Source organism: Antechinus flavipes, chromosome 1 (genome assembly GCF_016432865.1).
Source record: "Antechinus flavipes isolate AdamAnt ecotype Samford, QLD, Australia chromosome 1, AdamAnt_v2, whole genome shotgun sequence".
NCBI classification, from domain to species: domain Eukaryota; kingdom Metazoa; phylum Chordata; class Mammalia; order Dasyuromorphia; family Dasyuridae; genus Antechinus; species Antechinus flavipes.
The window spans coordinates 265,288,450-265,301,379 of NC_067398.1; the positions used below are offsets into that span (position 1 = coordinate 265,288,450).

The 12,930-nt window shown below is 35.8% G+C and overlaps 1 protein-coding gene across 1 annotated transcript in view; it reads left to right on the forward strand.

Annotated features, from left to right (window-relative positions):
* Positions 1 to 748: 748 nt before the first annotated feature.
* The window catches only part of TMC7 (transmembrane channel like 7), a 62,523-nt gene continuing 50,341 nt past the window's right edge, over positions 749 to 12,930 (forward strand). The window contains exon 1 of the mRNA XM_052001772.1: positions 749 to 964. Coding sequence (XP_051857732.1) covers positions 913 to 964 — 52 coding nt within the window. The 5' untranslated portion in view covers positions 749 to 912. The remainder of the gene's footprint in view (positions 965 to 12,930) is intronic.

The following is a 12,930-nucleotide window of genomic DNA, read 5'->3' on the forward strand; positions in this document are numbered from 1 at the left end:
AATAAACTTTGCCTCTTGACTTGGAGGTGAGTATAAGCCTGAAAATTCTTTGAGATACTTCATGACACTGGTCTGGAATCCCAATCTTTTTGGGGTTTCCTTTAAATCCCACCATCTGCACTGATGCTTTTTTGTTTCAGGAAGGATTTCTCAAAGCAGTTCAGGAAAGGCACCATTTTTCTTTTTTAATCTTTTAAAACTGTAATTAATTAATTTTCTAAATACACATTGGTTTATGAATCTTGTGGGGAGAGAAAAATCATTAGAGGGAAAAATCATGATAGAAAAAAAAAAAACAGAAAAAATAAGTGAACAGAGCATGGATTGATTTACGTTCAATCTCCATCATATTTTTTTTTTCTGGATGCCATCACAACGACTCCCAAATGCCTGAGGTGAGCAGGATACTCCAGGGAAAGGTAATTTTCTTTTATTGATTGACTAGTAGTCTTTTAAAGCTTGTTGATTGCTTAACCTATGTTAGAGAGTCTAATATTTTTCCTATAGGGTTCTCCTATTCTCATTCCCCAATGTTACCTTTCTCTGCCACACCTGATGAAAAATCCCTTACCCATTAAGGCACTATGCCTCTCACTCCTCACCTCTCCTAACTTGCCCAAACAATCCGGAAATCCCGAACACTTCGGTCTTCAAGACGCACGTCGTTGGCTCCGTATAGATATACTCCTCCTTCCCCAAAAATAAGAGGCAGCCGAAAGTCAGTCCTGGAGTACAGCCCCTCCTCCGAATGCCCAGATTCAGTGAGTGCCCTCCCACTGACTATGACGTCCCCGGCCGGAACCTGGATTAGCGGGGCGGGGAAGCCCGGCTGGGCCGCAGCCCGAGCTGTCTCCTACTTCGCCTCTTTTTCCTTTTTTCTCTCCTCCATCTCCTCTTTACAGTCGCGCAGCCATGAGTGACACTAGCTCGGTTAGCCGGCTGAGCTGGAACGGCAATAGAGATGGTAAGCAAGGGGGCAGGGGAGAACAGGGTTCTGGGCTGCACCGTCGCAGAAAGAATGAGTTTTAGGAGATTCCCAAAGAAAGAATGGGCAGCTCCCCTCCGACCCCAGCAACTGGTTCCCACGCTGGGGAGGAGACACCGGGAAGGGTGAGACTTGTGGAGGGTAGATACTTCTTGAATCTTGGGAAACTATAGCTTCTTCTCCAACTGTATGCTTGCCTCTTTGTATGAGATTTCAGAAGAGAAGGAAGGAATCTTTCTAGGATTTTGGATCTTCCAGGCATCGGGAAGTTTGGGATCAGTCTTGTAGCTGAACTGTTCCTATCTTCTCCAGGAGCTCATTTCCTGAAAAACTTAACTGGATGAAAATATCCATGTTCAACTTGGAGCTAGGAAGCAGACAGCGTGGAATAATTGAAAAGGAAATTTTCCTTTCCTTTGGGAATTGGGAATTAAGAATGCTAAATTCTTTAGTCTTAAATCTCACACTTAGTCAAAGTGTAATCTCAGACCAGCCATCGATACTGGAAGTCTTTACTTGCCTGAAAATCCTCATTTATGTGGGGCGTTTAAGTTTTAAGTGCTGTGATGAGAACGTTGACTAGAATGACCAGAGATGACCAACCTGTCCCCAAAAAAGGATATTTTGGCTTTAGACGGGTCCTTCCTCAATACAAAATCTCGATAATTGCGGGAAAGTTTTGGGAGTTTCTGAGTAGCCACCTAACATTTTAATCTTGCTAGCCAAAATTAGTTACAACAAATGTATCTTGCTCCGTCCTTAATTTGCAAGTTTGTCTCTGCCGGGTAAGAACATTTTCATTTACATAAACTACTTATTCAAAATGACTAGAAATCATTGTTAATGGCCAGCAATTCTGGGCAGCATGATTTAAAACAGATCCAAATATTGAAACATTCTAAATGACCTAGAAGTCGGTCAACAAGCATTTATTAAAGTGTTTACTGTATGTTAGGTACTGTGCTGAACTCTGGAAATAGAAAGAAAAAAAAAAAACCAGTCCCTTCCTCCTCTTAAAGACTTATGAATTAACATTGTAAAGAGCGAGACAACTATAAATTAGTCCTATGTTGATACAAGATATATTTGGAGTCCATTACTTTCCAATGGGGGGGGGGGGAGAAAGGAGAGGAAGTAGACATTAGCAGCAGGACCAAGGGAAAGGCCACCTACTGAAGGTGGTTTTTTAGCTAATACTTGAGTCCTGGGTCCCAAAGTTCTGAGATAACTTCGAGCTTTGTGTATTCTGTGTACTACATGGATGCCCTTTGAGATTTAAGGGTTCAATAAACCACTTTAAGTCTTTTCTGGTTTTTATTATTCCTGTTACTGTTTAGGAAAATTCACTAATTTAATGGTGATTATGTTTTGAGTTCTGGCATCTCCTATGCACTGTGGAAAAAGCGACAAATTTAAACATGATATTTAGATATTAAGAGAGTAGTCTGTCAAAACTTTTTGTCTTTCATTTATTTTAGTACGTAGAATAACCTAATAATTTAGTGGCTGTGTAATCATGGACGATTCACCTCTTTTGATGCTCAATTTTTTCATCTTTAAAATGGGGATAATTATGCATGACCTGTTTCAGAAAATTGGGAGAGAGGCAAGAGTAATGGAAAAGTTTTGTAAATCTTAAAACACTATAATGATGTGATTTTGTTATTAATATTACAAAAATGTTGGCAACTGTAGGACTATATTTCTTACATCTCTGAAATCGATTTTATAATGAAATTGATTACCTATAAAGCTTAACTCTTGCCATATTCTCTGTTATCACTGCCCATATGTGGATGTGGTTGGTTTTTAATATGATTCACTAATGTATTTTGGAAAGTTTCTTCAGATTTGCTCAGAATGTCCAAGGAATATCAAATCCTTTTGGTTCGGCATCATATATGTTTCCTGTTATTTAAACCCCAAGAGGGTTTGCATTCCTGTAAAACAAGGCTCCCCAATTTGATTTTGTTATCTGTTTACATCGATTATCTTTTGGCTTTTCAAAAAAGAAACAAGAGACCGGGCAAGAATTTGTCTGCAGGACTAAGGTCCAAAAGGATATTTGGCTTTTCCTGAGAGCTAGGTACAAGCAAAGGCCATTGTTTTAGACAAGGAAAATACCTTAAGTAAATAGTCTTCTAATACATTCCTCTCATTTTTCACAATGAAGGTCCATAAAGCTTAAATGACTCTCGTAAGTAGGCTTGGAACACACTGATACATTGTTGGTGGAATTGTGAACATATCCAGCCATTCTGGAGAGCAATTTGGAACTATGCTCAAAAAGTTATCACTGTGCATACCCTTTGATCCAGCAGTGTTTCTACTGGGCTTATACCCCAAAGAGATACTAAAGAAAGGAAAGGGACCTGTATGTGCCAAAGTGTTTGTGGCAGCCCTGTTTGTAGTGGCTAGAAGCTGGAAAATGAATGGATGCCCATCAATTGGAGAATGGTTGAGTAAATTGTGGAATATGAATGTTATGGAATATTATTGTTCTGTAAGGAATGACCAGCAGGATGAATACAGAGAAGACTGGCGAGACTTACATGAACTGATGCTAAGTGAAACGAGTAGAAGCCGGAGATCATTATATACCTCAATAACAATACTGTTTGAGGATGTATTCTGTTGGAAGTGGATCTCTTCGATAAAGAGAGTTTTAATTGATCAAAGATGGACAGAAACAGCTACACCCAGGGAAAGAACACTGGGTAATGAATATAAACTGCTTGCATTTTTGTTTTTCTTCCCGGGTTATTTCTACCTTCTGAATTCAATTCTCCCTGTGCAACAAGAAAACTGTTCAGTTCTGCACACATATATTGTATCCAGGATATACTGTAACCTATTCAACATGTAAAGGACTGCTTGCCATATGGGGGAGGGGGTGGAGGGAGGGAGGGGAAAAATCGGAACAGAAGTGAATGCAAGGGATAATGCTGTAAAAAATTACCCTGGCGTGTGTTCTATCAATAAAAAGTTATTTAAAAAAAAAAAAAAAGGATTGGAACACAGTTCTTTGGCCCCACATCTATATCGCTTTTCTATTAAACACACTACTCCTTTCTGCTTGGGCTACAGGATGTTAAGATCTCTGGATTGAAACTATTTTTTGTTTCTTATTTCATATTATCTGTATTTTCTAATGTATCCCTCTTCTACCCAGAGAGTCATACTGCAAACAAAAGAATAAAAAAGAGGGAACAAACAGTTTAGGAAAACTAACCATTATATTGGAAAAGTCTGCTATTTTGTATAGTTCCACCCATCTTTGCAAAGAAGCATGGGGTTTAAGCCTTTTATATCCATTCTCTGGGAACTAGCTTAATTATTATGAATTTGGAAGCATTCTATTGCTTTGTGGTTGATTTTTTTTTTCATTTTTGTTATAATCACTGTGTTCATTGTTAGTTTCTACTAATTTCACTTTGCATACATAAGTTCATAGGAATCTCCTTATGCTTCTCTGTTTTCATCATTATCAAATTTTCATACAATCCAGTCATATTTTGTTAAATTTCTGTACTTTTGTTTAGAGGTTTCAAATTAGGTTTCAAACTCAATGATACAAATAGAAGATCAGATACAGATTGGGGACGAACTGCATGTTCTATGTGGCCACTAAGTAGGTAGAAGTCAGGAAGATCCGTGTTCAAATCCAACCTCAAACGCTGAGTAGCTGGGAGACCCTGAGCAAGTTATTCTTTGCTTCAATTTCTTCATCGATAAAATAATATATAATGGCACCCAACTCACAGGGTAGTTGTGAGCATCAAATGAGAAAATATTTGTAAAGCACTTAAGACATTGGTAAACATAAATAAAAGTTAACCATGAGGATGAGGCTGATGGTGTTTGATTTGGTTGGACCTACCAAAACAAGTCCTTTATGAGTAGAAGACCTGAATGCCTAGTAGGATGGTTTGAAAACATCAAGTTCCATAAAAACCAAGGGCATGACGTTATGCCAGTACAAGTGCAATCTTAGGTTGCTTCAATAGAGATAAAATATTCAGAACAAAAGCAGCTTAATCTTCTACCCTTCATTGCTTAGGTCATGTCTACAATGTCAGTTCAGTTCTGGATGTCCTACAGCTAGAGGAACACTAATTAAATAAAGCATGTCCAGAGAAGAGTATCCAGGATAACATAGAACTGACGAGTCAAATGTTAGAAGTCTTAAAATGTTTTTCTATTTTTTTTCTTCTCAATAGTATTTTATTTTTTCCAGTTACAAGTAAATATAATTTTCAACATTCAACAAAAAAAAATTCTTTTTTTATAATTATACCTTTTTTTCAAAATAAATGCAAAAATAGTTTTCAACATTTACCCTTGCAAAATCTTGCTCCATATTTTTCTCTCTTCATCCTCACCTCCCTCCTCCTATACACAGCAAGTAATCCAATATTGGTGCACTTCCAAACATGTGCAATTCTTCTTAACATATTTCTACATGCTGTGCCAGAAAAAATCAGATCAAGAGGGGGGGAAATGAGGAAAAAAAAAAACCAAGTAAACAAAGAACAGCCGCCAAGGTGAAAATGCTGTGTATACTGTGATCCACAGTCTTCAGTCTTCAAAGTCTTCTCTGGATGTGAAGGCTTTTTCCATCACAAGTCTATTGGAATTGCTTTGAATTAACTCATTTTAACATTCATTTTTGTAAGATTTGAGTTCCAAATTTTTTTCTCCCTTCTTCCTTTATCTCTTCCCTCCCCAAGACAGCAAACATTTTTAAAATATATATATATATATATACCCTCTATTCCTTTTTTTTAAATAACTTTTTATTGATAGAACCCATGCCAGGGTAATTTTTTACAGCATTATCCCTTGTACTCACTTCTGTTCCAATTTTTCCCCTCCCTCCCTCCACCCCCTCCCCCAGATGGCAAGCAGTCCTTTACATGTTGAATAGGTTACAATATATCCTGGATACAATAAATGTGTGCAGAACTGAACAGTTTTCTTGTGGTACAGGGAGAATTGGACTCAGAAGGTATAAATAACCCAGGAAGAAAAACAAAAATGCAAGCAGTTTATATTCATTTCCCAGTGTTCTTTCTTTCTTTCTTTCTTTCTTTTTTTTAAATTTTTATTTAGTAATTACTTTATATTGACAGAATCCATGCCAGGGTAATTTTTTTACAACATTATCCCTTGCACTCATTTCTGTTCCGATTTTTTTCCCCTCCCTCCCTCCACCCCCTCCCCTAGATGGCAAGCAGTCCTTTATATGTTAGATATGTTGCAGTATATCCTAGATACAATATATGTTTGCAGAACCGAACAGTTCTCTTGTTGCATAGGGAGAATTGGATTCAGAAGGTATAAATAACCTGGGAAGAAAAACAAAAATGCAGATAGTTCATATTCGTTTCCCAGTGTTCTTTCTTTGAGTGTAGCTGCTTTTGTCCGTCATTTATCAATTGAAACTCAGGTCTCTTTGTCAAAGAAATCCACTTCCATCAAAATATGTCCTCATACAATATCGTTATTGAAGTGTATAATGATCTTCTGGTTCTGCTCATTTCACTTAGCATCAGTTCATGTAAGTCTCGCCAGTCCTCTCTGTATTCATCCTGCTGGTCATTTCTTACAGAACAATAATATTCCATAACATTCATATACCACAATTTACCCAGACATTCTCCAATTGATGGGCATCCATTCATTTTCCAGTTTCTAGCCACTACAAACAGGGCTGCTACAAACATTTTGGCACATACAGGTACCTTTCCCTTCTTTAGTATTTCTTTGGGATATAAGCCCAATAGAAACACTGCTGGATCAAAGGGTATGCACAATTTGATAATTTTTTGGGCATAATTCCAGATTGCTCTCCAGAATGGTTGGATTCGTTCACAACTCCACCAACAATGCATTAGTGTCCCAGTTTTCCCACATCCCCTCCAACATTCATCATTATTTTTTCCTGTCATCTTAGCCAATCTGACAGGTGTGTAGTGGTATCTCAGAATTGTCTTAATTTGCATTTCTCTGATCAATAATGATTTGGAACACTCTTTTATATGAGTGGTAATAGTTTCAATTTCATCCTCTGAAAATTGTCTGTTCATATCCTCTGACCATTTATCAATTGGAGAATGGCTTGATTTCTTATAAATTTGAGTCAGTTCTCTATATATTTTGGAAATGAGGCCTTTATCAGAACCTTTAACTGTGAAGATGTTTTCCCAGTTTGTTGCTTCCCTTCTAATCTTGTTTGCATTAGTTTTGTTTGTACAAAGGCTTTTTAATTTGATGTAATCAAAATTTTCTATTTTGTGATCAGTAATGGTCTCTAGTTCATCTTTGGTCACAAATTTCTTTCTCCTCCACAAGTCTGAGAGATAAACTATTCTATGTTCCTCTAATTTATTTATAATCTCGTTCTTTATGCCTAGGTCATGGACCCATTTTGATCTTATCTTGGTATATGGTGTTAAGTGTGGGTCCATGCCTAATTTCTGCCATACTAATTTCCAATTATCCCAGCAGTTTTTATCAAATAATGAATTCTTTTCCAGAAGTTAGGGGCTTTGGGTTTTTCAAACACTAGATTGCTATAGTTGACTATTCTGTCTTGTGAACCTAATCTTTTCCCCAGTGTTCTTTCTTTAGGTATAGCTGTTTCTGACTTATTGAAGAGATCCACTTCCATCAGAATACATCCTCAAACAGTATCATTGTTGAGGCATATAATGATCTCCTGGTTCTGCTCATTTCACTTAGCATCAGTTCATGTAAGTCTCACCAGTCCTCTCTGTATTCATCCTGCTGGTCGTTCCTTACAGAGCAATAATATTCCATAACGTTCATATACCACAACTTACTCAACCATTCTCCAATTGATGGGCATCCATTCATTTTCCAGCTTCTAGCCACTACAAACAGGGCTGCCACAAACATTTTGGCACATACAGATCCCTTTCCCTTTTTTAGTATCTCTTTGGGGTATAAGCCCAGTAGAAACACTGCTGGATCAAAGGGTATGCACAGTTTGATAACTTTTTGAGCATAGTTCCAAATGACAGCAAACATTTTTAGATTAAACATAAGCAATCATTTTAAGCAGATTTCCATATCAGTCATGTGAAAGAAAAATCAGAACAAAAGGGAAAAAAAACACAAGAAAAAGAAAGCAAGCAACAATTAAAAAAGGTGGAAATAGCATGCTTCAATCCATTTTTAGTCTTCATAGTTCTCCTTCTGGATGCAGATGGCATTTTCCATTCCAAGTCTATTGGAATTGTCTTGGATCAAATCCAAGAAGAGCTAAATTAGAAGAACTAAATATATCATAATTGATCATCACATAATCTTCTTGTTACTGTGTGCAGTGTTCTCCTGGTTTTGCTCACATCATTCAACATCAGTTGAGTATTTTCAGGCTTTTCTGAAATCAACCTGCTAATCATTTCTTTTAGAATAATAATATTCCATTACCTTCATATACCATAACTTAATCAGTCATTCTCCAAGTGATGGACATCACTTTCTAGTTCAGTTTCCAGTTCCTTGCCATTACAAAAAGAGCTGCTATAAACATTTTTGCCCACTTGGGACCTTTTCCCCTCTTTTATGATTTCTTTGGGATATAGGCCCAGTAATGGCAAAAAGTATTCACAGTTTTGTAGCCCTTTGGGTATAGGCGTATTAAAATGTTGGAAAAGTCATGAAGTGGTAGATTTATTCTGGCAGAACTATGATGAATGAGAAAGTTACAGAGAGTCATATGATGGCAAGCAATGAGTGAAATCTATTCTCTAATGACTTAAAAAAAATTATTTTATATGAAAAAACATCAGTTAATAAATATTTCTGCATTCAAACAAGAACAGAATGAAATAGAGTTTATATAGAAATCTCCCAATATAGTACAGTAAATAAGAGCACTGGGCCTAGAGTCAGGAATACTTGAATTCAAATCCAACCTCAGACTTAGTAGATGTGTGACTCTGGAAAAGTTATTTAGCTTCCTTTTGCATCAATTTCTTAATTTGTAGAATAGGGATAATAATAGCACCTATGTTCCAGAGTTTTTAGGATCAAATATGAAAATAGTTGCAAATTCTTAAGTACAAGCTGTTAAATACTCCTAACTACTTACAGTTTGCCTTTTTTATAAAGTAAAGAATTTATATTTTTAAAATTATTATCTTATTTAATTTTTTAAATTTTATTTTCAGTTTCAAATTCTTTACCTCATCCACCTTTTCAGTGAAAAGGCAGGAAAAAATAAGGCTCTTTACAAATATATATAGATAGATATACAAAACAAATTTCTGCATCAGCTGTGTTGTGAGAACAAAAAAAAAGCCAAAAAAAGTGAAAGAAATAGAAGGAAATATGCTTCAATCTGCACTCAAGTACATCAGTTTTCTTTCTGGAGCAGATAGCTTATTTCATGGAACATTGTATTGATCAGAATTACTAAATCTTTCAAAGTTGATTATCTTTTTAATGCTGTTATGATTGTATAAAAATGTTCTTCTGGTCCTGCTCAGTTCATTTTACATCAGTTCTTCCCAGATTTTTCTGAAATCATACCCTTCATCATTTTTTACAGCATAGTAGTGTTTCATCATATTCATATACTACAACTTGTTCAAACATTCCCCAATTGTTGGACATTCCTTTAGTTTCCAAGTCTTTGCTAACACAAAAAGAGCTGGTATAAAAATTTTTGAAAATATCAGCCCCTACACTGATACATTGTTGGTGGAATTGTGAATACATCCAGCCGTTCTGGAGAGCAATTTGGAACTATGCTCAAAAAGTTATCAAACTTTGATCCAACAGTGTTTCTACTGGGCTTATATCCCAAAGAGATCTTAAAGAAGGGAAAGGGACCTGTATGTGCAAGAATGTTTGTGGCAGCCCTCTTTGTAGTGGCTAAAACTGGAAACTGAGTGGATGCCCAGCAGTTGGAGAATGGCTGAATAAATTGTGGTATATGAATGTTATGGAATATTATTGTTCTGTAAAAAATGACCAGCAGGATGATTTCAGAAAGGCCTGGAGAGACTTATATGACCTGATGCTGAGTGAAATGAGCAGGACCAGGAGATCATTATATACTCCAAAAACAATACTATATCAATTCTGATGGACATGGCTCTCTTCAGCAATGAGATGAACCACATCAGTTCCATTTGTTCAATAATGAATAGAACCAGCTACGTCCAGTGAAAGAACTCTGGGAAATGAGTGTGAACCAACCCATAGAATTCCCAATCTCTCTATTTTTATTCACCTGTATTTTTTATTTCCTCCACAGGTTAATTGTACACTATTTCCAAGTCCAATTCTTCTTGTGCAGCAAAATAACTGTATGGACATGTATATATATATTATATTTAACATATACTTTAACATATTTAACATGTATTGGTCACCCTGCCATCTGGGGGAGGTGGTGGGGGGAAGGAAGCGATAAGTTGGAACAAAAGGTTTTGCAATTGTCAATGCTGAAAAATTACCCATGCATATATCTTGTAAGTAAAAAACTATAATAATATATATAAAAAAGAAAATATCAGCCTCTTTCCTCTTTCTTTGAAGACTTTGTAGTATTAACCTAGGAGTGGCACCACTAGGTGGTGACACTAGGTCAAAGGATATGTACAGTTAAATAACTTTGGAGAATAGTTCAAAATTCTTTCCAAAATGCTTGGATTAGTTCACAACTCTAACAGTAGTGTGCTATTGTACCTATTTTCCTATGTCTCCTACAGCATTTGTTATTTTCCTTTTTTGACATTTTAACCACTCTATTGGATACAAAGTGGGACCTCAGAATTGCAGTTCTTTAATTAGTGATGTATAGCAATGTGGCTATTGACAGTTTTGATCCCCCCTTCTCCCCACCCCTCCCAATATTGCCTATTCATATATGTTGACCACTTATCAATTGGGGAATTGTTGGAATCCTTACAAAGTGTTAAGTCATTAGAGTTGATAGAGACAATAATTATCTAATTTAGCATTGTTCAGTATGATTGATCTGATCTTACAAGGAGATGTTATGGGCCAGAAGAAACAAGGTACTAAGTGGAACTGATAGAAACAATGCTTGTGTTCACACCTTTAGAGAGCTCATATAAGCAAGAAGTATTTAAGTACTCATTGGAGTTCACAAGTATGGGAGATTCACAAAAGTTAACTTTGTAACTTTGTAAATTCACCCTTCCTTAATCCCTGCCTCCAGAAGGAGGAGTTAACCTTTGGGAGATGGTATATAAGAAGTGGACAGAGGCTCAGTCATGAGTTCAGCTGAAAAGATTGAGAGGGGAGCATCAAGTGACTTCAGAGAGAAGTCCTCTTTCAGAGGCAAGACAGATTAATTTCCATCTTCCACCTTTGTGCTGGCTGGAAGCTGAAGAAAGCAGAGGCAGAAACAAAGGACAAAGCTGCAAGAACTCTTAGAACCAAGGAGAGAGAGAAGCCTCTAAGAAAGCTAACCGGGCCCAAGGAAAGAGATAAGAAATAAACGTTTGAACTTTTAGCACCTGGCTGCATTTGGGTGATTATTACTTTTAACTGAAACTAAGGCTGCCTCCAGAAAACCTCCCAGAGAAACCTGCTCCCAGAGAGAACCATTATATTATATTTTAAAGAAAAAAAATACCACAGGGAATAGCTCCTCTTCTTGCAAATCAGTTCTCTATATATTTGAGAAATTAGACTTTTATCAGAGAAACTTGTTACAAAGATTTTTGGCTCATTTTTCTACTTTCTAATTTTAGCTACATTAGTTTAATTTGTAAAAAAAAAAAAAATTAGTTTTATATTATCAAATTAATCATTTTACTTCTTGTGAATGTCTCTATATCTTGATTAGTCATGAACTATTCACCTATGCATAAATCTGAAAGGTAATTTTTTTCGTGCTTCACTTTTTCTAAATCATATATCCATTTTGAATTTATCTTGGTATATAGCATGAAATGTTGGTCTATGCCTAGTTTTTGACAAACTATTTTCCAGTTTTTCCAACTTTTCTCTTTTTTGGCAAATACTGAGTTTTACAAGTAATTGGGATTTTTGAATTTATCAGACACATCAAACATGTGATATACTGAGTAACACCGCTTTTTCTTATCCAATATCAATTTTTTTTTTGATGAATACAATTTTGTAGGGTAGATTGAAATATAGTACTGCTAGTCCTCTTTCCCATTTAAAAAACAGATTCTTTTTTGTTGTTTTAGATGGATTGAGTCATTTTTTCTGGTTCTGTAAAGTAATTCTTTAGTAATTTGATTAGTATGAAATTGAAGAAGTATATTAATTGAGGTAGTATTGTCATTTCTATTATATTGGCTCAACCTACCCATGAACAATGATTATTTCTCCATTTTTCTAGATCTATTTGTATGAAAAATGGTTTGTAATTATTTATGTTCATATGATTGCTATGTATGTCTCAGTAGGAAGCTTTTCAAATATTTTATGCTACCTGTAGTTATTTTAAATTGAATTTCTCTTTGTATTTCTCTGGTTTTGTTGGTAATATGCAGACATGCTAGTTAATTGTTTTGATTAGCTTTTTAGTTATCCCTAAGAGCGGCCAATGAAGTTTTTAGGGTTTGTTGCAAAGTGTGCTAGATTTGTTTCCTCACTGCCCATACTTATCCTTTAATCTCTTTTTTCTTGATTTAATTCTATTGCAAGCATTTCTAGTGTAGTATTGAATAGTAATGGTGATAATGGCAATCTTTGCTTTACCCCTGATGTTATTAGAAAATCTTTTCTCCATTATAGATAATGCTTACTCTTGGCTTATCGTTTAAAGGAAAATTCCATTAATCCTTGTGTTTTCTAATTTAAAAAAAAAAACCCAGAAATGGATGATGTATTTTCTCAAATACTTTTTCTGCATCTGTTGAAATAATAGTTTTTGTTATTGATATAGTCAGTCATGCTTGTAA